The sequence below is a fragment of the Budorcas taxicolor genome, chromosome 5, assembly GCF_023091745.1.
Source record: "Budorcas taxicolor isolate Tak-1 chromosome 5, Takin1.1, whole genome shotgun sequence".
NCBI lineage: Eukaryota > Metazoa > Chordata > Mammalia > Artiodactyla > Bovidae > Budorcas > Budorcas taxicolor.
Window position 1 is genome coordinate 160493109 of NC_068914.1, and position 25649 is coordinate 160518757.

Here is a 25649-nt window from a genome sequence, read left to right on the forward strand (position 1 = left end):
ACGGACCTGCAGACCAGGTCGGTTCCCGGAAATGTTGGACTGGGGTTGTTCCCGAGTCCAAGCTCATCCTGCTCACCGCACGACAGGCCAGTAATCGAGAGACAGGTTGTTGGGGCAGAAGTAATGATTTTATCCTGAAAGCCAACAGACTGAGACCGAGTGGGCACGTGCCCCGGAGGACCCACCTTGCCTGAGTTAGAGTTCAGGCCCCTTTCATACTAAAAGGGGAGGGACCTAACTCAGACGCTCCCGGGTTCCCCACAGCTTCCGGAGCGGGTGTGTGAATTTCTGCCTCCTGCAGTCATTCACAGGTGGGCCTGGTCTGGAGGGTTCCTGTGACCTAAGCAAAAGTATTTTAGCTTAATGTTCATTCTCTGGGAGGCACGGTTCCGAGAGATGGGCTGTTATGTGTAATTAAAGCTTATAGGTAACATCCTTTTAGTGATTAACTTGTGATCAAACACACAGGATTCTTCTCTATTGTAAGATCACGTTGTGCGGCGGGAGACTCCCTAGGGGTCCAGTGCAGGGGCCCAGGTTCAATCCTGGTCAGGGAACAAGATCCCACATGTGGCAACTAAGAGTTTGCATGTCACAGCGAAGACCTGGTGCAGCCAGATGAATGAAATAAATATTAAACCAGCTTAGTCGTGTGAACAGAGCGGGATGCGGAGGGTGTGCGCCTGCTGAGGGGCTCTGGGCCCCACTGTCTGTCCTGGGGAGCCCCTGCCCCCAGTCCCACGGAGGTCTGCCTGGGGTGCCGGTTTCCCCACGCCCTGGGGTCTCTGCTGGCCTCGGAAGCATGGCAGCAGAGTGGTGGGTCAGAAGCCCACTGCAGGGCAAGAGGGGCAGGTGGGCTGCCTGAGGGGCAGGGCACTGCCTGAGAAGTGGGGGCCCGGCCATCAGGGCCTGCGGCTGAAAGTCAGGTCTGTGGTCGGGAGCCGGCAGGTGGACGGGAGCTGCGGGGAGGCACCAAGGCCAGGGACTGCTGTGGTCAGGTACGGCAAGATAGACTGCAAGGACAGGGAGCTCGGCACGGACCAAGCTGGGGCCTGGGCGCAGCCTGCCGGCCAGGGGTCACCCAGCCTGTGGCCTTGTGTGGTGCTTGTAGTGTGTGTGTGTTGATAAGTACCTTTTCACTGGGCCCAGGAATCAGTATGAAAGTGAAAGTCACTCAGTCGTGTCCAACTCTTGGCGCCCCCAGGGACTGTACAGTCCATGGAATTCTCCAGGCCAGAATCCTGGAGTGGGTAGCTGTTCCCTTCTCCGGGGGATCTTTCTGACCCAGGGACAGAACCCAGGCCTCCTGCATTGCAGGCTGAGTCATAGGGAAGCCCGAGAATCCTGGAGTGGGTAGCTGTTCCCTTCTCCAGGGGATCTTTCTGACCCAGGGACAGAACCCAGGCCTCCTGCATTGCAGGCTGAGTCATAGGGAAGCCCGAGAATCCTGGAGTGGGTAGCTGTTCCCTTCTCCAGGGGATCTTTCTGACCCAGGGACAGAACCCAGGCCTCCTGCATTGCAGGCTGAGTCATAGGGAAGCCCGAGAATCCTGGAGTGGGTAGCTGTTCTCTTCTCCAGGGGATCTTTCTGACCCAGGAATCAAAACAGGGTCTCCTGCATTGCGGGCGTCTCAGTGGGGCAGTCAGGACCCCAGAAGGAGCCGGGCAGGCAGGGCTGGGCACCGGCGTGTTGGGCATGGCTTTGCTGAGCCTGGACTCGGGCCGTGTCTTGAACTAACAGAGATCTTGCTTTTCCTCCCCCCCCCCACCCCCACCCCTTTAAGAGCTGAGGAGGCACCAGCTCAGCAGCTCCCGAAAGGACAAGCCCAGGTCAATAATGGAGCAGGTAGGCCTGGGGGTGGCCAGGGACGGTGGCTCTGTGCCCGGAGGCACCTGCTTACCCGCAGGACGCCCTCCCGGCGGGGTCCCTGATTGCCCACTGGGGGATCTCTGTAGCAGGTGCGAGTCACCCCATTGGAACTGGACGTAGTTTTGCACAACACAAGGCGGCCGCTCTGCCCGCCCCGCCCCCCTCCCCAGGGAGGGCGCGTGTGGTCACTCTGGCCGTGTGGCCCTAGCTGGGCCCCCTTCCCGGAGGCTGGGCTCTGGGGGTGGCTGTGGGCGGCGTGCTGCAGCCCCCACCCCAGGTCAGGACACAGAACCTTCTCGCCCGTTTCTTCCTGCCAGGGGCTCATGTTCCTCGTCTGCATCCACACTGGGCCCTTTCTGGAGCTGTCACTAAGAGGATGGTGTGGGAGGGAACCGGGCTTCCGTCTGGCTCTGGAGGGGCCTGGTCCGCGGCGGCCCCTGGCCTATGTGGCCTCAGACCCAGGACCCTCGCAGGCTGACCGTTGATGGGAAGCCGTGCCCGGGCTCAGAGAGCCACCCCTCAGTTGAGCCCTCTGCAGGGTAAAAATGCGGAGACTGCCGTCCGAGAGGGGAGGCCTCTTAGGTGGCCTCCGGGAGGGGGCTGAGTTCGGGGACCAGAGTGGGCCCGGCCCCGGCCCCTCTCCTGCCCTGTGCAGGGCCCCTGTGCCTGCCTTCCAGAGAGGGAGCTGCCCCTTCCCCAGGGTGTTGGTGCTGGGCGTGCTGCCAGGCTGGCCGGGTGTCCAGTGGGTCATAGTCCCCTGGGTCCTCACGGTTCACGGCCGGAAGCCCAGGTTCTAGGCCAGGAGCACGGGAGACCCCTTCCCTACGGGACCCCCCGCTGTGCCACCCGCACATTTGCGCAGGGGGAGTCTTTCCATGCCCCCCAGGGGTCCCCAGGCCCCCTGCCCCCAGAGCCCACCCTTAAGCCGAGGTCCACGCTGATGGCCGTGGTCTGGTGGCCCCTGCACTGTCCTCGGGTCAGCCCCAGGCCTCGGTTCCTTCAAGCTGACACGAGGCCGCCTGCGCCCGCCTCTGACTTTGGGGGGATGGCGCCCCCTGCAGGCCACTCCACGCCCCGCCCCCTAAAGGGACAAACTTACCCCGGATTTCAGCTGGTTTTCTGATGGGGTGGCTTTCCGAAGGCGGAGACCACTTTGCTCCCTGGGCTGCCCCCTCCCATTCCAGAGCACTGCCCTCACTGGCTGGTCCTCAGGCTCGGGGTGTCCAGGGGCGAGTGCCCACCTGGCCCCTTCCCAGACAAACCAGTGTGGCCAGTACAGGCTCGGGGGAGGTCAGCACAGCCCCCTCAGTGGGCTGAGCGCCTGCCTGGATGGCACCTGCCCTGGGGACAGCCTCCGACAAGCTGGGGGTGAGCGTGTGGAACGTGGGGGACCCCCAGTGTCCGCGGAGCCCCTCCTGGTTCTGCCATGGACCTGCCCCCAGTAGCCCCACTGGGAGCACCCCCCCACCGAACCCCCCTCCCCAGTTCTCTGTGAGCCCCTCACTGAGACTTGCCACCGTCCTGCAGAACGGCGGAGCCAGGGGCTGTGCCCCCGGGTCCAGAAGTGGTTCTATGAGAAGTTCGGGGAGTACGTGGAGGACTTCCGGTTCCAGCCCGAGGAGAGTGCCGTGGAGACAGAGGAGCCCCTCAGTGCCCGGAGGTGGGGTCCTGGCGGAGGTCTCGGGGCGGCGGGATACAGCCGGACCACCCAGGGCCCCCCGGCACCCGGCTCACAGCCGTGCCAGAGGGAAGGTCCTCCCTGGGGCGGCCACGCAGCTATGTTCCCCAATCCCTGTGGCCATGCTCGGGCTTGTGACAGGCCCCATGTGGGGACAGTGGGCACGTGCCCGCAGGCCAGGCCCGGCTGAGGCTGGGGTTGGGGGTGCTGGGGTGGGAAATGGGGCCCGCCCTGCCCCCCGGGGGCCTGGCCTGTGGCTCCTGTATCCCAGGGTCTCCCCCAGCGCCCGTGGAGCACCGTGGGGCCGGGGCCTGGGTGTTAGCACTCACCCCTCCCCTCCGTCCCTCTCAGGCTGACCGAGAACATGAGGAGGCTCAGTAAGTACCCAGCGTGGACTTAGTAAGTACCCGCTTGGCTCTGCTGCGTGCGCTGTCAGGGCTGGGCTGCGTGTGGGGCGGGGCCACCCCAGCACTGGGCTGGGCTTCTTCCACAAGAACAGTTTTCAAGACTTCCCCGCCCGCTTCCTCAGGCCGTGGGAGGTATGTCCCAGGCCCACCCCGTCCGTCTGTCTGTCTGCCCCTGGCCCAGGGGCGGAAGCAGGGTTTTCCTCCAGGCCTGGGACCCCCAGCGAAACGTGGTGCTTCCCCCAGATGCTTGTCAGGGCCTGCAGTGTGGGAGCAAAACCCCGTCCACACACGGCCAGGGCAGAGGAGAGGAACACTGCCGAGCAGCCGGGGTCAGGCCACCGGGGCTGTGACAGCTGCAGTTCACCCGGCTCCTTTTGGTGCCCCCTTCCCTCCGTGCCCCCCCCCATCCCCTGCCTCCAGCTGGTGCAGCAGCCAGACCACCAGGTGTGTCCGAGGGCTGGGTGAGTGCTGGCCTGACCGTGTGGTCTGATTTGTCCCCAGAGCGCGGCGCCAAGCCCGTCACCAGCTTTGTGAAGAACCTCTCTGCCTTATCTGACTGGTACTCCATCTACACATCTGCCATCGCCTTCACCGTGAGTGCTCCCTGTGGAGTGGGGGGGGTGTGCTCCCCATGGAATGGGTGATGTGCTCCCCATGGAATGGGTGATGTGCTCCCCATGGAATGGGTGATGTGCTCCCCATGGAATGGGTGATGTGCTCCCCACAGAGTGGAGACTGTGCTCCCTCCAGAGTGGGGGGTGTGCTCCCCATGGAGTGGGTGATGTGCTCCCCATGGAGTGGGTGATGTGCTCCCCGTAGGGTGGGGACTGTGCTCCCTGTGGAGTGCAGGGGTGTGCTCCCCTCGGGGTTGGGGGTGTGCTCCCTGATGGATGGGGGCTGTGCTCCCCTCGGGGTGGGGTGTGCTCCCCTTGGAGTGGGGAGTATGCTCCCCGAGGGGTGGGGGCTGTGTTCCCCATGGGGTGGGGGGTGTGCTCCCTGATTGGTGGGGACTGTGCTCCCCACAGGGTGGGCTATGTACTCTCCGAGGGGTGGGGTGTGCTCCCCTTGGAGTAGGGGGTGTGTGCCCCGTGGGGAGGGGGATGTGCTCCTGCGGGGTGGGGGCTGTGCTCCCGTGGGGTGGGGGCTGTGCTCCCCAAGGGGTGGGGGCTGTGCTCCCTGAGGGTATGGTAGCTGTCCTCCCCTTGGGGTTGGGGGGCATGCACCCTGCCCCAGGGTTTCCCAGGGGACCCAGCCTGCTGTGCCGGGCAGCTCTATGGGGTCGTCAGGACTAGCGAGGTGCTGTTGGGTGCAGCCAGGGACTGGCCCGTGGGCTCCCTGTGCCCAGAAACACCCCCACGGGAGTTTCCTTGGGGAGGGGTCTCGGGCTGAACCCGTGGCCGGCTTTCCAGGTGGGCTGGGGGAGGAGCCTGGCCGGTCACCTGGCTGCCCCCGTCTGCCCCTCCCGCACCCGCAGGTGTACATGAACGCCGTGTGGCACGGCTGGGCCATCCCCATGTTCTTGTTCCTTGCGATTCTGAGGCTGTCCCTCAATTACCTCATAGCCAGGTAGGTGTGTGGGGGGTCTCGTGTGCAAGGCTGCCCCGTCTCCCGCCTCACGTGTGCAGCTGGCCCTGTGTCGCACGCTGGCATTTTGGGAGCTTGTTCTAGCTTTCCTGGTGACTTAGCTAGTAAAGAATCTATCTCCAACGCGGGGGACCAGGGTTGGATCTCTGGGTCAGGAAGATCCCCTGGAGGAGGGCATGACAACCCACTCCAGCGTTCTTGCCTGGAGAATCCCATGGATGGAGGAGCCTGGTAGGCCACAGTCCATGGGGTCACGAAGAGTGGGACACGACTGAGTGACTCACACTCACACACATTCTCTGCGGTCCCTGGACTCCTGGAGGAGGGTTTGCTGGCAGAGTAATAACCAAACCCCAGCAGCTCTTTGCTGTGGGCGGCCAATGGGCTACAGCTTTGGGGTTACTCTGGCCCCTCCTCTGATTGCACCGCGTTTAGGCAGGAAACTACCCCCCACCCCAAGCAGTGACATCCCAGTGTGGGGGTCGATGGAGCTGCAGAGGCTGTGTCCTCAGGGTCCCAGCTCGCGCTGCAGAGGCGCTGGGACTGAGCGACCCTCGAGCCCAGGGCCTGCCCGCCCTCTGAGCGCCCCCTTTCCTCTCGAGGCTGAGGTGGGGGGCCACATTGGAAGCCGGCCTGCGTGGGTCTGTGTGGCCCTGAGGTCGCCCCGAAGAGTGAATGAAATCCAGTTCCATGTCAGGCCTGAGTAGGCGCCGCCTCCCGTGTTTTTCTCAGCCGTTCAGAAGCTCACCCATGTGTTTCTAGGTGCTTCTCTGTGCTTGCCTAAGTTGCTTCACTGGAAAATGCTTCTTGGTGAAGAAGCAAACCTTTAATTGCTTACGAAAGGGTTCTCCGTGCCCAGACTGGCATGGCTCCTGAAGCCCTTGCCACTGTCACCCGACTTATCCTGGGAGGCCCCTCCCCTCTGGGTGCTCCTGCACGTGTCCCCCGCCCAGGAGGGCTCCCAGGGTGGGGTTGGTGGGGGCGGCCCAGGTTGTCTGCTCTTGAGGCCAGGAGGAGCCTGGTGGGTCTGGGCAGATGGCCGGGTGTTTTGGAGGCTCCTGTCCCCACGGCCAGCATTTCAGGGGATGCTTCCTGGCTGGGCGCACAGGGCTGGTGACGCGACGTCGTCCCTGGGCACCCACTGCCTGCAGACGATGCTCTGGTAAGGGTGCGTTGTCTTCCGTTCGCCAGGGGCTGGAGGATACAGTGGAGCATCGTGCCCGAAGTGTCCGAAGTGGTGGTAAGTCCCGGGAGGGGCTCCTTCACGGGGTCAGGCTGTGTGGGAGGGTGCAGGTGCCCTGAGGCCCCCAGGGCTGGCTGCGTGGGTGGCGGCAGGGAGCCCTGCCCGGTGGGGAGCGGTCAGAGAGGGGACGGCCGGCCACCCCCACCTGAGGCCCTCCCCAGCTGACGCCCTGAGCGCCCCTCCCTGGCCTGGGGTTGGCTGCGTGGGAAGCAGGTCACCCTGGCTTGGCCTGGCCTGCCCTGCCTCAGCTGGGACGTGACTTGGAGGGGAGGCAGCAAGGGGTCCCCAGGAGCCGCTCCCCACAGTCCCGAGGAGGGAGGTGGGCGATCAGTGGGCTGGAGCAGTGGACGTGCAGAGCAGGATCAGCAGAGCTCCCCGTGGCCCATCGCTTGCTCTTGTAAATAGTTTTGTTGGTTTCTGTCACGCCCACTCATTTACGCTATGACTCTCCTGGGGCTGCAGCAGCTGTGACAGACGTCAGGCCTGCAGACGCACGTGCTTGCCCTCTGGCGTTTTGCAGACAGTTTGCCCACCTGCCCCTCAGGGGACCCTGGCCTGAGGGGCAGAACTGCCGGGCACGGGCTGGGGGGAAGCTGCGGTGCCTCGACGGGCGTCGCGGGGTGTTTGAGCAGCCCCTGGGGGTTGAGCACGGACCAGGGCAGGGTGCAGGACACGGTGGGTCTGCAGGGCCCCTTAGATGGGGCAGGTGGGGGGCACGTCAGGGGAGGTGGGCCCGCGCCCTTTGACCCTGGCACCTAGAAGTCCTTGGGAGGTTGTTGCTGAGTGAGCTCAGGCCAGCTGGACGAGGTCAGGCGTTCCCGGTGGGGCCTTGGTCCCCGTGCCTGTGAAGTCGGGGCTGGGCCGGGGCCTCTGTGGTGGCGGGTGCCCCTCTGAAGGCAGCCTGTTTGGGCAGCAGTTGGGTGGGGGGCTGCTCACAGTCTCTCGGGCTCCGCGGGGGCGTCAGCAGGAACGGCTGCCCGTGCCGCCCCCTCGGGCTGGGCCCCCCAGGGACGCCCGTCCCCCTGTCTGGGCGGCAGAGACCCCAGTCCCCGGGCTGGGAGGCCTCGTCCTGTTTAACGTCGGTAACTTCTCTGAACTGTTAAATTTCAGTGGAAATTCTCTTTCTCCTTTGACTGAAGGAGCCTCCGAAGGAAGACCTGACTGTGTCTGAGAAGTTCCAGCTCGTGCTGGACGTCGCCCAGAAAGCCCAGGTACATGCTGCTGGACTTGGGGGTGGGGGGCCCCCGGAACTCCAGCGCCCCAGTGGGAGGAGCCCCTCCTGACCGGCGCCCCGGGCGAGCTCCTGGGAGGGTATGGAGCCTGGTCCCTGTCTTGAGCGGGGTGTTCCTCGTCGCCGGGCCTGGGCCTGGGCACAGCTGGGCAGGAGCGTGGGGCCCCGTGGGGCCTCTGGCCGTCTGCAGCGTCGCCGTGCGGCCCCGGCGTCTCTGCTTGACTGCAGCTCCGTTTTCACACAGAACCTCTTCGGCAAGATGGCAGACATCCTGGAAAAGATCAAGAAGTAAGTCGTGCCCCAGGGCCCGCCCCACCAGGGTCCGCCCGCCTGCTCTGAGCCTGCCCTCTCCCTGCAGCCTGTTCATGTGGGTCCAGCCCGAGACCACCCAGAAGCTGTACGTGGCGCTGTGGGCCGCCTTCCTCGCCTCCTGCTTCTTCCCCTTCCGCCTGGTGGGGCTGGCCCTGGGTAAGGAGCTGCTGGCATCCGGCCCTCTGACCCGTGCGGGAGCCGGGGCCCTGCGCCCCAGGACGTGCCCCCCACCCCCCGACCCCCACGTGCGCCCCCAGGACGTGATCCCCCCGACCCCCACCTGTGCCCCTAGGACGCGCCCCCCACCCCCGACCCCCCCGCGGCCCTCGGGTGGGCAGCTCACGCCCTCGCCTCCCTCCACCCCTCCCCCCAGTGGCTTTCCATCAGAACCTTTGCATTCGGGAGACAGGGAGTCCATCCAACCTAGAGAGATGAGATTTCGGTTTCTCGAATCCAGCCCGTCCTCTGCTGCCCGGGCAGGCAAGGCTGGTGGACCCCAGGCCCGTGGGACTTGGGTGTCTGCCATGGTTCTCTGTGAGCGCTCCTGGGCTCCCAGGGTCAGGGTGACAGGTCAAAGGGTACAGGAGTGTGATGGGGGCAGGCGAGACTCGGGTGGGAGCCGGCGTAGGGGTGGGGCTGTGGACAGGCAGCCTCAGGTCCTGGGTCGGGTGTAGGGACTTGAGCTGGGGCTGGAGGGGGCGCAGTAATGAGGTGTGTTTTGGGTGCGTCAAGGACGTCCCTGGGCTGGGGTGAAGTGAGTCTGGGGTGTGCTCAGGTCTAGGCGGGTTTGCAAAGCATAGCTGTCAGGGTTTGCGAGGGTGGGCTGGGGTGGAGCAGGGGTCAGTTTCTCCCTGAGGGGCCAGGTGGGCTGTTCAGTACCTCCAGGGAGGTGGGAGGGGCAGTGGTGGGGGGCATTAGCGTTTAATCCTGGGTGGGGAGGTGTGCAGAGTGCAGGACTGGCCCCTGCCCGCATTTCAAACCGCATGGTTGTAGGTTGAGTTCCCAAGAGAACAAGGCTGCGCTTGGAGTCTAGGGTGGCAGGGAGATGGGAGATGAGGGGGGACCGGGCAGTGGCCTGGCAGGGCCACAGCGGTACCCAGAGAGGCCCCTCGGAGGCTGGGAGGGGGCTTGGTGGGGAATGCGGAGGCCTGTGGGTCCTGGCGTGATGGGCTGAGTCGGGTGTGGAGCTGTGGGCTGGGGGTATTGATGGTTGGGATTGTCCCTGAAGTTCCTGGTGGGTGCAGATGCTGAGCGCCCGGTGTGGGGGTTGTAGCTGGAGAGGGAGGGGGGCACAGGTATGGAGAGACTGCCCCAGAGCCGAGGTCAGGGTCCTGAAGTGACCCACCCGCTTAGCCCAGGCCCGCACCCCCACCCCGGGAAGTCACACCCCCTCCCCAGGTGCGACCCCCCAGGCCCGGCCGCAGGCTGGGCTCTCCTGGCCCAGGCGTGCCCTGCCTGGAGCTGGCGCTGGGCCCGTCCTTGGCGCGTGAGTGGGGGCAGGCAGGCTGGGGAGGGGTCCCCCAAAGTCCTGCTCACGTTCCCTCGGAGGACGGTGACTCATGGTTCTGTTTGGTTGGCTCCTTTTAGGGACAGTTCATCGTTTGGCCTGAGCCATCTCTAGGCTTGAGATAACGGTACCCAGCAGAGGCCTCCCTCTCAGCTGGGGTCCCTTCCCTGCCCTGTGTATCCCCCTCCCAGGGCCACCGTCCCGCATTTGGGCCCTGGGAGGCCCTCCAGGGAGCACTGGGGCCCCCAGGCAGGGCAGGGACTGCATGCTGGCCGCTCGGGTGGGGCTCAGGGTCTTGCTGAGACGGGACCTCATTTGACCCCCAGGCCTCTACGCCGGAATCAAGTTTTTCCTTATCGATTTTATCTTCAAACGCTGCCCGAGGCTGCGAGCCAAGTACGACACTCCGTACATCATTTGGAAGAGCCTCCCCACGGACCCCCAGCTCAAGGAGCGCTCCAGCACCGCCGTGTCGCGCAGGGTAGGCCGTGTGCCAGCTGGGGGGGCCTGCCTGCCCGCCCCGCTGTGCCTCGCACCCGCTCCCGGGGAGGCGCTGATCTCGGGGAACCCGGAAATGAAACAGCCATGGGGCAGATTCCCCGTGACCGGCTCCACTGTCCCAAAGGTCCAGGGTGACTATCCCAGGGCCAGACAGCCCTGGGCAGGGGACGGCTGTTGGCGGAGGTCCCCACCCACCTGAAGGACCCCTGCCCATCCAGACTGGCTGGGGAGCAGGCCCTGCCCAGCCAGGTGGGCCCCCAGGCCCCAGGCAGGAGGGTTCAGGGTGCTGGAAGCTGGAGTCCCGGGAGGGCCTGGTCCCTGCTCGCTGGCTCGGAGGCTCGGGCAGCGAGGCTGAGACGGCACATCCGGTGTGCACAGGCTGGTGGAAGGTTGTGTGGGCGTCGGGTGCTGCGTCCAGAGCCAGGACGTGGAGGGCACGCTGGCCTTGCTGGCTTTCTTGGTGTCTCAGACTAGTGGGGAGGTGCTGGGCTCAGCAGGGCTCCGCTGGAGGTGTACGAGGGCTTCCTGGAAGAGGTGACCTCGGGTTTCAGCCTTGTGTTTTGGTGTCCAGTGATGCTTTGATGTCTCTGTCTGTGGGAGGAAAGCTCTGGGTCAAGCACGGGCCAGGCTTCCTGGATTCTGGGACCGCGAGGCTTGTTGGGGGCCTGAACTCACAGGCCAGGTGTGCAGCACACACCTCGCTGAAGCCGTGGGTGGGCTCTGGTCACACAGACCCAAGTGGACCCAAGGGGTGAGGGCCCACCTTAAGCAGGCTCCCTAAGCATCTTAACCAGAGAGCTGGGAGGCGGGCTTCCCGGGATGGAGGGTGACCCTGCTGGGCGTCCCATGGCCTGTGTGTTTTAGCACGCGGCTCACTCAGCGGGTGGTCGTGACGTTGTGTCACGCGGCCCCTGCCCCTCCTTCTGTCGTGGTCCCGTGTGTATTGTCCCTTCCAGAAGGCCGGCTGTCGGGACTCGACAAGGTGCAGCGCCCATGTGGACGCCCCTCCCGCCCTGGGGCCGTGCATGGCTGTGGTTGACTGACTGATGTTGCTCTCGGTGGCCAGGGCTTCGGCCGGCCCCGGGTGGTGGGCCGTGCGTGGCTGTGGTTGACTGACTGATGTTGCTCTCGGTGGCTGGGGCTTCGGCCGGCCTGGTGTGGGGGGCTGTGTGTGGCTGTGGTTGACTGTCTGAGTAGTCAGTGGCCGGGGTCTCGGCTGGCCTAGTGTCCACAGCGTGGCTGTGAGCTGCCCCAGGGCTGAGCACCGGCCAGCCCCGCACTGACCGCGCGAGCTGGCTCGGGCTTGGCTCAGTGGCTGGGATGGGGTGTTGTGAGAAGGGCCCCTCACGGCCAGGCTGCCCTGCACAGGGTGGGGGGCTCATGGGGCAAGGAGGACCGGGTCCCCCAGGGGCCCTCCTGCGGGGTGCACCCACGCCTGGGTGTGCCTGCCTCTCCCCTTGTCCGCGTGTGCAGCTGGGCCCGGGGTGGGGGACGACCGTGTGCACCCCCACCTCGGCGGGTGGCGCTCACCGGCGCCTGGGCCTCCGCAGCTGCAGACGGCTTCCTCCCGGAGCTGTGTGTCCAGCGCACCTGCTGGCCTGAGCAGGGACGAGGACGCTGGCCGCCTGCACGGCGCCAAGAAGGGCAACTTCCACGAGATCTTCAACCTGACGGAGAATGAGCGTCCGCTGGCGGGTACGTGTGTGCTGAGCCCGTGGCCAGGCCCGGCAGCTCGCCCGCCCCGGTGCTGGGACCCAAAGGCAGGGATGGGTGTGGGGGCTGGGGGAGGGCCCCCTGGGCCAGAGGTTGGAGCGGCCAGGCGCATCTGCGGCGGGCGGTCTGGCAGCAGAAAGGCAAGCAGGCATGGGCAGGGCGGCTTAGACGTTGTGGCCTCTGTCGTGTGTGACCTCGGCTGGCGGAAGACCTTTACAAAGCTTCATCCTTGAGCTTCTCCCGAGCCTTCTTCCTCCTGACCTGGACCTTGACCTGTGTGCTCTGAGAGCCGTGGCCCAGTTTGACCCGTTTAAACCAGGCTTTGCCTTCACGCCCCTGCCCACTCACTGGGAAGGGGCGCCCATTTCCCACAGCATCAGCCCCCGCCGCCCCCAACCCCGCGGGTTTCTCTGATGGTGGAGCACGAGCCTCGGACGTTCCCGAGAAGCCAGCTTTGACGCTCCCAGCGTGAGTCCCGGGCGCGCGTCTCCGGGGGAACGTCTCGACCAAGTCCTGTCCGACTTTGTCCCCGTTAGTGTGTGAGAACGGCTGGCGGTGCTGCTTGATAAACCGGGACCGGAAGATGCCGACTGACTACATCAGAAACGGGGTCCTGTACGTGACGGAGAAGTGAGTGAGCCGTGGGCGGGGCGCAGGTGGGCACGGCCCCGGGGGCGGCCGGGGTCTGAGCAGGCATCCTCCCGGTCCAGCACCTGCCCAGAGCCGCCCAGAGCCACTGGGCCCCGGCCCTGGAGTCCGGCATGCCATAACCCGGGGTGCCCTGGTCTGCCGTGCTCGTCATTTGGCAGGAACCCCCTCCCTGGCCTGGGCCGGCAGGCTCCTTGTTCATCTCCCTTTGGGACAAGGTGGCCCAGCTGCCCTGCGGGGATGGGGGGTGGGGAGGAGGCCCTGGTCTCAGCCTGGGGGGCCCCCTGACCATCTCGTCCCCCACACTCCGAGGATCACGCCTCCCTCCCTTCCCGCTTGCTGGAGCTTCTGGCCCGGCAGACCCCACTGGGCCTCGGGTGCACACGTCTCCCGCAGGGCGCCCTGCGGGGCTCATTGCGGAACCGTGAGTGGGGTTCAGTGGGAGCGCTGGGCTTCAGACTCAAGAAGCCATAGGACTCTGTAAAAGCGAAACCGTTTGTAGGAAGCCGGCGTGTCTCGGCCAGTGAGGGGGGCCCCGTGTCCGGGCTGTGGGTCAGCTGCTGGCGTGGGCCTCCTGGTTCACGTGCCGGGCTCTGTCCACTCCCCGACCCCCCCGTAGTTACCTGTGCTTTGAAAGCTCCAAGTCTGGCTCTTCCAAGAGGAACAAAGTCATCAAACTGGTGGACATCACGGACATCCAGAAGGTGGGTGCCGCGCCCATCTCAGGAGCGAGGGGCCACCCTGGGAGCGGGGTTGGTCAGAGCGAAGCGTGGGGCCGTGTGGACTGTCGGGCTGTGCTCCTGGGCGGCGTCTGCGCAAGCACGCGATCCGCCCGCGTTCTCTGGCTGGCGAGGCCCGGGCCCGTGGGGTTCTTGCCGTCCGGGGCTCCATGGAGGAGAAGGTCCTGGGGTGCGGGGAGGCTGGTGCTGACCCCAGGAGAGCCCCAGGGTGACGCGCCTGCTGTCTGCTTTCAGTACAAGGTCCTCTCTGTCCTGCCGGGGTCGGGCATGGGGATTGCCGTGTCCACGCCATCGACGCAGAAGGTAAAGGTGCTGGCCGGGGCCCCGGGGTGGGGCGGGCTGGGGGTGGGGTCTGCCCACGTGGCCTGGTCCCGCTGGCCCTGGCCCGCGTGGACTCCCGCCTGCGCCTGTTTGCTCCCTCCCGCCAGCCGCTGGTGTTCGGCGCCATGGTACACAGAGACGAGGCGTTCGAGACCATCTTCAGCCAGTACATGAAGATCACGTCCGCGGCCGCCGCCGGCAGCGACAGCTAGTGCTGACTCCCCTGGACGCCGCTGGGAGGTTTTCTTTTTCTTTTCTCTTAACAGTTTGGTAGTGGGAAAAAAAAATCGGACATCCTCATGATCTTTTGCAATAATCCCCCCGGATGTGTGATTTCCATTGTGTTGACCCTGCGTTTTGTAGACCCCTTCATGCAGGGGTCGGGGCTCTCGAGGGCTCGTCCCATGGATGCGGGGGCCACCGGGAAGGACGATGACATACGGGCCCTGCCGCCAGGCACGGCCGGGCCCCCTCGGTCCCCGCGGGGCAGAGACCGCCCTGCCCGGTCCCAGGTGCCAGCGGCTCTTCTGCACCAAAGCCATAGGAGGAGCACGCAGGGCCTGCCCGTGGAGAGGGACGCCCGCGACGTGTGAGGGGGGCCCCTGCCAGCCTCCGTGAACGGGCCGGCCCTTCAAAGAGGCCCCCGTGCGCGTGTGTTGGGAGCACGATGCCGGCCAGCCACTCGGGGGCCCGCCATCGGCCTCGGGGGGATGCGGAGAGGCCGAGGACGACAGCCGCTTGGAGGGCTCCGGGCTTCGGGGCTCGTGCCGGCTCCCAGGCTGCAGGGCCAGCTGGCTGAGGGGCTCCTGGGCTGGAGCAGGAAGGACGGGGGCGCCCCAGGCCCCCCAAGGCGGGTTGTGAGAGGTGCTGAGCCTGCCTGGCGTTGGCAGCAGCACAGAGCAGAGCCCAGAGGCCGGCCCGCACCCGGGCGCCCCCAGGCGGAGGGGAGTGGGGTCCTCGCAGGCCTGGCATCAGAAGCCGGCAAGGCGTCAGGACTGGCCCGAGGCCTCGGGGATGGACACGCCGAGCCGCTGAGCACACTTCCAACCACGGGCCCCACCGGCCCTCAGCTTGTCCCGCATCCCCGGGTGTCACTGGGATTGTTGTTTTTTGAAGAAACAGAAGATTATATTTTTTACAGAGAGCAAGCTGTTTTTCTTATTTTTGTATCATTTTTCAGATGTGATTTTTACCTTTGCTCCTAATTTGTTGGTTGGGTGAGTGACATGGTGGCCTCGCTCAGGTCACACCCCCAGAGGGGTCCCCTGCCCCCACAGGGAGCCTCCCCCACCAGCTCCCAAAGCACATGCCCTGGTCCAGACTGTACGTGCGGGGCCAGCCTGGCTCCCCATCCCCCTGGCGCTGGGATCTTGTGATTCTGCAGGTCGATCTTGAACAGACTTAGGCGGAGCCTACCCTCAGCCTGGGCTTTGGACCCTGGTCAGCGCAGGTGGACCGAGTCTCAGGGGCTGGGTGAGGGTCCACAGCCAGTGGGGACCCCCTCCGGGCCTGAGGCAGGCAAGGTGGGCCCTGGACTGGGTCCAGGACGACTGTGGGGGCGACACCTGGGGGTGTTGCCGGGGGCCACTGTGTGCTCAGCGTGTGCCCCCAAGCCCGGGGCGGGGGCCCTGCGGGGAGCGGACTTGCTGTCTTCAGCCGCGTGGCTCGGTTTGAGTCCCTTCCAAGGAGAAAGGGAGATGAAAACTGACCATGTGCTGCGGGCGGCCGCCAGGAGCCGAGGCGGGCCCTGTCTGGAAGCCCGGGGCCTCCACCGGGAAGGGCGCAGGCCCGGGAGATGCCCTGTCGGTGAGAGCCTGTGTTGTTTTTACTGAATCGTGTAAATCTGGGCAGACGTTTAATTTCTGCGACTAATCGCGGAACTAGAATGAATGTCAACATTTTTTATGTCTGAAGCTTGAGTCTGTTTTCACTCTGTAAATGCTCGTTACCAGTGTAACTTTTGTTCAACAAAAGGATTGTACTGTATGAAGAACTAATTGAAAAAAAATTCTCCTGTAACATTTCTTTTTTTTAAAGAAAACCTTGTTTAAAGAAAAAAGTCTTGTATAAATTATAAATTTTTATTTAAATAAACCTGGAACGTGTTGTGCTCACAGTAGGGGAGGGTATGGGGTGGCTTTCTTGGCAGGGTCCCGTGGCCAGCAGCGCTGGAGGTCAGTGGGGTTTTGGCGTCAAGGTCGAGGGGTGAGGTGGGTCCCCCAGGAGTGAGCCGTGGGGGCAGGGCAGGGGGGCTGTGCACAGGCTGGGAACAGGGAGGCAGAGGCCGGCTTCCAGAAGAAGGAAGCCAGCGGTGAGTGGTGGCCGGCGGGGAGGGGTGTCCAGGGGCTGGCACACACCCTGGAGGTGGGGGGAGTTCAGGCCTGGCCTCCCGGGGGGCCGTGGGCATCTCTGGGGCTGGGTGCTGCTTGCAGCCCCTGCCCCGAGGCTGAGAGGTGGGAGGCGGAGGGGCCCTGGCCAGAGGGGTCCTCGGTAGCACGTGTGGTTCTGCGGGTCCACTCGCTGACACTGGACACAGATGCAGGAACCTGCCTGGCTTCTGCAACCACTGGGGCCATGTGGTGCAGGGCAGGGGGTCTCGGGGACAGAAGGGGGAGACGGGAGCACAGAGCAGATGAAATGAACGTTTTTGTTCTTGAATTGGGGCTCTCTCCACGGGTGGTGCTGTTTACAGCATGGCATTTGGGGAGTGGATTTTACGACTGATGGACACGTAAGTAAGGAGGCCACACACTGACCAAAGGGGGCGCTCATGGTGAACCAAGAACTGGGTCTGGCCCGGTTCTCCCCACGGTAACCAGTTGGCAGAGCTGATTCCAAAGTTATTTGCTGAAACAGAGACTCGAGTGAGATGTGAGGGACCCTGAAGACTGCAGGGGTGTCGGGGACCGGCAGCTGTGGTCCGTGATCCGAGGGAGACCCTAGTGTCTGGCTGGCTGAGATCTGCCCCAAAACCACTGGGACAGGAAGCCCAGCCCCTTCCTCTTGTGGACCCAGCGTCCTCCACTGTCAAGGGCTGGCATCCCACCAAGGTCGTAAAGGAAGACAGACATTCCAGTATCTGTGTCTACAGACAGTCCCCAGGCCTGCAGATAAATGAGGCAAGCTTTCTGGATGTAATCCCATTCATAAAAAACAACTGCGCTTGTACTTAAAGGAGAGTAGCCTCACAATAACGCTGTTTTTAAGAACAAATCCGAATAAAATTGAGAGATGTGGAAAAATTATAAAGCTCTATTAAAAGGCATGAATGAGGACTGACGCAAATGAAAACATATGCAATGTTAATAGACTGGAAAATTTCATTTCGTGATGAAAATGTCTTCAGTTCAGTCAGTTCAGTTCAGTCACTCATTCGTGTCCGACTCTTTGCTACCCCATGAATCGCAGCACTCCAGGCCTCCCTGTCCATCACCAACTCCCGGAGTTCACTCAGACTCACATCCATCGAGTCCGTGATGCCATCCAGCCATCTCATCCTCTGTCGTCCCCTTCTCCTCCTGCCCCCAATCCCTCCCAGCATCAGAGTCTTTTCCAATGAGTCAACTCTTCGCATGAGGTGGCCAAAGTACTGGAGCTTCAGCTTTAGCATCATTCCCTCCAAAGAAATCCCAGGATTGATCTCCTTCAGAATGGACTGGTTGGATCTCTTTGCAGTCCAAGGGACTCTCAAGAGTCTTCTCCAACACCACAGTTCAAAAGCATTAATTCTTCGGCACTCAGCCTTCTTCACAGTCCAACTCTCAGATCCATACATGACCACAGGAAAAACCATAGCCTTGACTAGACGGACCTAAGTCGGCAAAGTAATGTCTCTGCTTTTGAAACGTCTTAACACCTGCTAAATGAAACAAGCTCCAGAAAATGACACTGTGCGATCACTTTATGTAAGGAGCAAACCCTGCAAGACTGAACACACTGTCTGAGGATGTGAACACATAGGGGAGGGAAGAAGCCTTTCTCTGCCCTCTTAGGTTTAAGTTCCTGGGGTCTGCAAGTTAAATCAACAAAAGGCAAGTTAGGAGAAAAGGCACAGAGTTTTTATTTAGTGCTAATATTCACGTATTTTTTTGTTCCTGGAGGCCTTTGTAGAAAAAGAGTCTGACCCAAAGAGGTGGTCAGACTCAGGGTTTTTTATGCCGTTTTAATAAAAGGCAATAAATTTGTCAAGAAATGACAAGATAAAGAAAAGGGAGCTTGGGCTTCTTGGGTAAACATACTGAGGAATTTTATTTGGGGGGAAACTAATGGAACAAAGTGAAAGTTGCTTGGAAGTTGCTTGGTCGTGTCCGCCTCTTTGCGACTCCATGGACTATACGGTCCCTGGGATTCTCCGGGTCACAATACTGGAGTGGGGAGCCTTCCCCTTCTCCAGGGGATCTTCCCATCCCAGGGATTGAACCCAGGTCTCCTGCATTATGGACAGATTCTTCACCAGCTGAGCCACAGGGGCTGGCTAACGGAACAGAAGGGTGGTTTTATTACTCAGGTTGGTTTGTCAGCTCGGTGCTGACTCTGTCTCCAGGGACACGGGCAGCCCTCGAGGACGGGGGGGCTCACCTCACAATCGGCAAGGCGTGTCCCTCCAGGCAGACATGGGAGGGGCAGGCAGCTCTGTCTGCATCAGCTGCCGCCTCACTGTCATCTGCTCAGAACCCCCTCATGCCCAAGTGGACCACGTGGGGAGCTGTGTTCTGATCCCCTCACGAGGGTGAAGCACGCGATTCGCTCCAGCTTTAAAACCATAGTTCCCTCCTCTGTGGGGGCAGGGGAGGCTCGGTCCCCAAGGGCACACGGGGAGGAGCCTGGGGGTGAAGATCAATTCCTTGGCATGGGCGGTAGGCTCACCCTTGCTCATTTTCTTTAAATTGTTTGTGTTTTCACAAAAAAAAAAATACTCTGCTTTGAGAGACAACAGGAATTTGTAAGAGAAAAGAAAAGGCCACATTCTGCCCCAAGTAACAACTTTTATTTGTTTTCTCAAACATATCGGAGCAAATTCACTGTTTTCTAACCTTGAAGCCAGCAAGGTTAGAAAGGAAGTTAAGCCACTTTCCGTTGCCACCCCAGTTCCGCGGGGCCGCCGTGAGGGCAGAGTCAGCTGGCGCCGAGGGCCTGGCACCCCGGCCGCCCTGGCCTCTGCATGACCAGGAAGAGGGGAACCGCGGCACCACCGAGCACAGGGCCACAAGCGGGCCAGCGCTTCTCAGCAACCCCGGGGCCTCCCTGTCCAGCCATCAGTTCCGATTTTTCCTTAAAATCCTGGAGTTTAGGCTGTGGTCGCGCCACCAGAGTCCTGGCTCGTGGGAAGGTCGGAAGGGTCCTCTGGTCCCGGGGTGGGGTCGTCCGCAGCTCCTGGGGTGGGGGTGGGGGTGGGGGCTCAGGCAGTCACAGGACCCCCAGGGACAGTTCCAGAATCTGCGGTTTTGAAGGTCAGCAAGCGGTTGGTGAACATGGCCAAGGCCACTGGGGAGCCACGTGGCGTTACAGGGGTGGGGTGGGGGGCTCCTTCTTGAACAGAACATGCTTACTCTTGGCCTAGACTCTTTTTCTAGAAACAGCAGTGGGTTTGGGGGCAGACTAGTGATTGACATTTCCCAGGGACGATCAAGACTGTGGAGACCCTCTTGGGGACCCTTTAGGAACACGGTCTCCTGAAAAAACCCGTCGAAGCTGCCCTGGGTGAGAGTGAGACAGGACGTGCCACACGTACGAGTTCTGAGAATGAAGGACATCTGTTAGACGCGAGGGTGACCGCCGGACCCTGTATGGTGGCCGGCGGCCCTCAGACCGCCTCCTGTAACAGTCGAGCTCCCTTTTCGCAAGCCCAGGTGGGGGCGGCACCCTCTTAGGTCTCAGATAAAGCTGCTGCAGACGCGCTGTCCACGCAGAGAAGCACAGGCACGAAACCGGGCCGGGCCAGGCGCCCCCCGGCCCGGGGTGGGGCCCGCACTTGCACAGCGCACAAATGAAAACACGGCCAGCGAGGACACTGTTCATGCTCTTCCGGTTTACAGGACGAACCTTGCGATAAATACATGGAAGGAAGTGTGTAGACAACAAAGGCATGGACCTGGATCACGTGTACAGACTCGGGGCTGCGGGAAGGGCACCCCGGGACAGTGGGGCTCTTGGTCTGAAGTTCATGGGCTGCTTCCCGTCTCCTCACCGAGCCCGGGCCACCAAGCCCAGGCACGACAGCCCCCGCCGTGGGGAGAGCGCTCGGGGCGTCTAAGCGCTGAGACACTCGCCAGGGCACCACGAGCGGCCGGTTTCCGAGCCGCCTGACCTGTCCTCCCGCCGGGTTGTCTAGAAGCGCTGCTGTGACGGGAGTGCAACCTGCGGAGTCCCTCCTGCTCGCTGGACCAGGCTGCCCCGGAGGCGGACGAGGATGTTGCCTTGTAGATGCCCCAGGCAGACTAGGACATCGTTGCCTTGTAGATGCGGGAGACAGCAAGCGTCCAGACGCGCTGCTCTAATTGCGAGGGAAGAGGCAAGTGCTACAAAGCAAACCGCTACTCAGCAGGCGCTGACCGCCAGCGCCGCAGGGCAGGTCCTGCCGAGCAGCCCAGGGGCCCCATGGGCGTGCCGCCCCTGAGTTGCTGCGTTAGAGCCACGGGCGGGCCATCAGCGCGGCTGCAATCTAAGGGGCTGGCTCCCCAGCTGGCATGGGCCACCTGCAGGGGCTGAGACAGATGAGATGCAGCCCACAGACGCACACAGAACCAAAAATACCAAATTCGTCCACGAAAATTGCTGACAAAAACGTTATTTTTTCTAAAATCAATATTCAACTATCAAAAATAAATTTCTAAATTTGAATGTATCACAACATAATTGGTCTGTCGTCATTGTCTAAGACACGGTTCCCACGGCCGGCGCTCAGCCGCGGGACTCCTGCTTGGGGCTTTCTTCGATTCCTCGTGCGAAGAGCCGGACCAGCTGGCAGTGGACCCTGCGGAGACAGAGGGCCACACTGAGACCCCGACCCCGGGCCCGAGGGGGGTGGGTCAGGGGCTCCGGGAAATGTGCTGACAGCCCTGAGAGAGGGCGGTGACGGCCAAGCGGAAACCCAGGACTGCGCAGACCCACCGGTGAGCAGAGGGACAGCCCCACGGGCCAGCCCCCCACCCCCGGGTCCGCTCATCAGAACCCAGCCGACGGGGCCACAGGGTGGGTCCCACGAGGAGCACTCTGAGCGCCAGGAGATGCAGTGCGGGAGGTGAGGGGCCCCACCTTCCACCGCAAGCACAGCATGTGAGCCTGGGGCTTGGAGGTCTGCAGGGGCTCCTGGGCCCACCCCCACCCCGGCAGGGCCTCCTCCCCACGTTATGAATGACATCACAGGCGCCTCAGAGATGCTGCGTCATGAAACCCCCCGAAGTGACGCGCTGCTCCAGGCACCATAATCTCTGTCAAGATGCACAGGCTCTATTTCGCGAGAGAACCTTTCCTAACTGTCGACTGTTCCTAAGCCGGCATTAAAAATACTTGCATTTCCTGAACCTGTGAAAGGAGCCTACCGAAGGCGGAGCCCTGCACACAGGACCTCGGGACGGGTTTTCTTGGGACCTTGGAGCCCTCCTTCCCTGAGATGCAAGGTGTGAGGTCACTGCCACACTGGCTGCACCCCGGCTGCAAGAGCAGGGATGAGCAGGCCGGGGCTCGGGGAGGCTGGAGAGCCTGCTCCTGCCCGTGGCTTTGCTTGGACGCCAAGGGTAGAGAGGCCCGGCTGGGGTCAGTGGCTGGTTGCCTGAGAAGCCATCTACAGTGGGGTTATAGGCGAGGACGCGCAGCATGCCCAAACGCAGAAGCTGTGCCCCCAGCTGTCCTTCCGGGCTGCAGGGGCGGGGCTCGTGCCCGCTCGTGGGCACCTTCCTCACGTAACCCACTCACTATGGTCAACGAGGGTCCAGTTTGGTTTGCTTAAGTCTGCCTGCAGTGCAGGAGACCCAAGTTCTTCCGGGAAGATCCCCTGGAGAAGGAAATGGCAACCCACTCCAGTGTTCTTGCCTGGGAAATGCCATGGACAGAGGAGCCTGGCGGGCTACAGTCCAAGGTGTCACCAAGAGTCGGACACGACTAAACGACTAACACTTTCGCTTTCACTTTTCTCTCAAGATCCTAGACGTTTGTAACAGGATAGAAAGAATCCTCCTAGAATTAAACAGTTCCCCTCAATCTCTTAGGGGCTTCCCAGGTGGTGCTAATGGTAAAGAACCTGCCTGCCAATGCAGGAGACTTAAGAGATACAGGTTCGATCCCTTGGTGGGAAGGATCCCCTGGAGGAGGAAATCGCAACCCACTCTAATATTCTTGCCTGGAGACTCCCCCATGGACAGAGGAGCCTGGCAGGCCAGAGTCCATGGGGTCACAAAAAGTCAGACACAACTAAAGCAACTTAGCATGCTTACACCCACACCTCCATCAACAGCCCATCGTTTTAAAAAAAAGAACGCGTTTGACTGTGTCCTTCCATGGGGAAAAAACCTTTCTTGGCGCTTAACATCTCACCTGGTTCTGTAACACATAACATCTCACCCGGTTCTGTAACACATACAACCAGACTGCAGATCCCCAAGTCCAAACAACAGGCCTAACGGATTTGGGGCTGGAGGGGCAGGCCTGGCACCTGGGTCTTAGCTCAGCCGTGGGCTCCTCGGACTGGAGCACGTCCTGGTGGTGTCAGTGGACCCAGGGCTCCGAAAGCGCCCACAAAGGGAGTTTGTTAGTTTAAGTCGTTAGGAGACGAAAGGGAACAACAGTGCAGGGCATGGCAGAGAAAGTGAGACGAGGGGCTCCCACCCCCAGCGTCCTCCCAACACTGGCACAAGGGCGTCTCCCGGGCACGCCCGTGCATTCACGGCGGGCTCTCACACGCCAGGCTGTAGGGTGCCAGGCTCCCAGACCCCCCGGGGCACGCCCGTGGGTTCACGGCGGGCTGCCACACGCCAGGCGGGGGGTGCCGCGTCTGCTCACCTGACCTCGATGGCTGGGCTGCTGAGCACCTCCCCGTCGCAGTTCCAGCTGCTGCTGGAGGCGCGGCAGCAACAGGAGGTAGGGTGCTCGCTGCACAGCTGTCCCAGCCGCTTCTTCCCGCGGCCCAGCACACTGCTGTCCTCGTCTTCCGCGGGCTTCGACACAAACTGGAACTTCTTGACGCGATAGACTTCCACGAAGGTGAAGTCGAACTAGCGAGAGACAGCCAGACGGGAACGCACGCTCAGCGGCGCTGTGCTGGGGGCATGACCACCGTCGGGGGCCTCCCAGCGGGCCCCCCACAACGTGGGGACACGAGAAATGGTCACCACCACGCTTAAAACCGGTCTCATCCACGCTGCGTGACACTTGTTGAAGAATCCCGTCGTTCCCGAGCAGCGACTTGTACCATTCTTTACCTTTTTAACAAGCGGTACTTAAAAAGCTACGTGAAAACACCATTGCACCAGATCTTAGAAAAAACTGAACAGCCATGAACTGTACTACAATCCGAGACGGATCAAGAGTTCCAACTGTCTGGATAGCGTTAGACTCGGGATCCCCCCCAACCCCGCGTCACTACACGCACGGCAGTGACTAAGGGCCTCAGCAGAACCCCTTCCCGGGAGCCCGAAGACCGTGCTGTAAGTGGCCTGCGAGGGCAACAGAAAACCGCACTGCATCAGCCTGTCCTGTCTGCAAACAGGAAGAGAAACACAGGGGAGCGCACGGAGACACTCGCGTCGCCTGGCGCCCAGAGTCAAGGCTTCATAAGCGAGGCTTTATAAGGAGGAAGCGTGACTGAGAGTTCACAGTGGGCGAAAGGCAGGCAGAGGAGTCTGCCTCGCACGCACAGCGATCCCCCACGGGGCCGCCCAGGCGGAGGACGTGCTGGCGCAGGTGGCGTGGAGGCCGAATGACCCTTACCTGATCGCCCTGGTTGGTGTGCCTGACCAGAAAGCGCAGGAAGTTGAACCGGGAGCACTTCCGGATGAGGATGAGGTCGGAGGAGCCGTCCCCGAGGTGGGCGGCCGGGGAGAGGCCCTGGGGGCTCCGGGGACAAGCGCAGGACATGTTGGCGGCGTTGATGGCCAGGAACTGCCCGCAGAGGACCTTCCACTCCTCCACCTCCTCTGAAGCAGGAGGAAGCATCACAGTTCAGCTGCTCAGTCGTGTCTGACTCTTTGCGACCCCATGGACCGCGCAGCATGCTAGGCCTCCCAGTCCATCACCAACTCCCAGAGCTTGCTCAAACTCACGTCCATCGAGCCGGTGGTGCCATCCAACTGTCTCACGCCATGTTAAATTGGGACCCAGCAGGCGGGGGTGGGCTCCCTACCCCTCGGCATCAGCACAGAGACAGCCCGCCCGCAGTCACCTCTCGAGAGGCAGTCCTCCCCAGGGTTGGGGTGGGGGGCTCTGGGACCACCATCGAGGGCAGGGGTCGCCAGATCTGGCCTGCCACCTGAGTGTGTGTGGCCTGTTAAGGCTGAGTTTTACATTTTTAAATGGATGCAGGAAAAAAAAAATGAGGAAAGTATTGTGTGATGTATGGAAATGACATGAAACAAATTTCGGCATCCTCAAATAGCCCATGACTTTCATCTAAGGCCTCAGTGAGGCCACTCGCTGAACCCCCAGTTCCAGAGCGTTCTGGACAGGCGCAGGGTAACTCAGAGGGACACGGCGAGAGGGGCCCTTCCACAAAATCTGCTCTTCCCCAAGGTCCGGCAAAGGCCAAGGGCGCCTGGCCTGGAGGAGCCGAGGAGCGGGTGCCCCGCAGAGGGGGGAGGGGCCGCCGGGCCCGGACAGCTTACCCGTGCCGTCCAGGCCGTACCGCGACCGCTGCTGCTCCTCCTCCAGCCGCTGCCTGCTCTGTCTGCACACGGGACACCTGTAGCAGCAACAGCGCCTGGTCAGTGCCGCGCACAGCAGGGCCCGTCAGCCCCTCCCGCGCAGCAGGAGGGCAGCCTCAGAGGCGTCACTTGGAAATATTTCCCTTGCACGATAATTTGAGCTCTCAAAATCAGATCCACTCTTAGAAATTACACGGGCAACATATCCTTCTCGGAAACTTACGGAAGTTACCAAAAGCCAGGGGCATCCCTTGGGGGCCCTGTGTCGGCTCCGGGGAGGGGTGAGTTTGGCCTGCAGTTGGGGGGGCACCGGCGGGAGCAGAAACCAGCTGCAGCGCCCGCTGTGGACCCTCCTGAGCCCGTGTTCCCTTTGCACGACAGGTAACACGGCAGCCGTTTGGTCCGGTGGGTGACAAGCGAGTCACGGCTCACAGCTCAGGGTGTAGGGGACCCCTTCAGGGTTTGGGGGACCCTGGCTGCTGGACATGATGAAACAGCTCCCTCATCTTACACTGCAAGGACCGCCCCACTCACAGCCCGAGATGGTCTTGCTTCCATGTCATCATCTGAACAGAAACACACACGTGAGATGCGCTCACCCCGCCCGGCAGGGTTTCCGGTCCCTTGGGGAGCCCACTGTGTGCTGAGCTGGCAGGAAGGACACTGTGCCTTCGTAGCAGTGATGAGAGAAGAAGGTCTTCAACCCTGAGGACGGAACGAGAGGGAGAGGAGACGCCCGTCAGCTTCGTGGAAGGGCTGGCGGGTCGCCAGGGACACCAGGGACAGAGCGTCCGCAGAAGGACAGGGCCCCTCCGGCCTCGCGCTGAGCCGCTGCCACGGTCTCGGGGCGCTGCAGGCTCCCGGCCGCCAGGGCCGCCTTCCCCGTTGGCAGAGGGGGCGTCTCGGCCACCAGGCACCCCTCATGGCCTTGGGTTCCGCCTGTGAAGCCCGGGGTGCACCCCCAGGCTTGGGCCTGTCGTCCTCAACTCTGGGGTCTCTGGGGCTGCCTCTCATGACAGAACGCTGACTGAGGAGGGGCCG

At 62.5% G+C, this 25649-nt stretch overlaps 2 protein-coding genes across 2 annotated transcripts in view; one reads left to right on the forward strand and one right to left on the reverse strand.

Moving 5' to 3' along the window:
- The window catches only part of GRAMD4 (GRAM domain containing 4), a 67693-nt gene extending 51928 nt beyond the window's left edge, over positions 1 to 15765 (forward strand). Inside the window, exons 5-19 of the mRNA XM_052639995.1 lie at positions 1785 to 1846; positions 3398 to 3530; positions 3900 to 3925; positions 4457 to 4548; positions 5430 to 5521; positions 6731 to 6779; positions 7922 to 7993; positions 8258 to 8301; positions 8372 to 8481; positions 10159 to 10313; positions 11884 to 12028; positions 12583 to 12676; positions 13314 to 13398; positions 13669 to 13737; positions 13863 to 15765. Coding sequence (XP_052495955.1) covers positions 1785 to 1846; positions 3398 to 3530; positions 3900 to 3925; positions 4457 to 4548; positions 5430 to 5521; positions 6731 to 6779; positions 7922 to 7993; positions 8258 to 8301; positions 8372 to 8481; positions 10159 to 10313; positions 11884 to 12028; positions 12583 to 12676; positions 13314 to 13398; positions 13669 to 13737; positions 13863 to 13967 — 1333 coding nt within the window. The 3' untranslated portion in view covers positions 13968 to 15765. The remainder of the gene's footprint in view (positions 1 to 1784; positions 1847 to 3397; positions 3531 to 3899; positions 3926 to 4456; positions 4549 to 5429; positions 5522 to 6730; positions 6780 to 7921; positions 7994 to 8257; positions 8302 to 8371; positions 8482 to 10158; positions 10314 to 11883; positions 12029 to 12582; positions 12677 to 13313; positions 13399 to 13668; positions 13738 to 13862) is intronic.
- A 3005-nt stretch (positions 15766 to 18770) lies between these two features.
- CERK (ceramide kinase) overlaps positions 18771 to 25649 on the reverse strand; it is a 35730-nt gene continuing 28851 nt past the window's right edge. The window contains exons 9-13 of the mRNA XM_052640244.1: positions 25208 to 25313; positions 24570 to 24646; positions 23680 to 23885; positions 22753 to 22964; positions 18771 to 20728 (exon numbers count right to left, since the gene is read on the reverse strand). Coding sequence (XP_052496204.1) covers positions 20656 to 20728; positions 22753 to 22964; positions 23680 to 23885; positions 24570 to 24646; positions 25208 to 25313 — 674 coding nt within the window. The 3' untranslated portion in view covers positions 18771 to 20655. The remainder of the gene's footprint in view (positions 20729 to 22752; positions 22965 to 23679; positions 23886 to 24569; positions 24647 to 25207; positions 25314 to 25649) is intronic.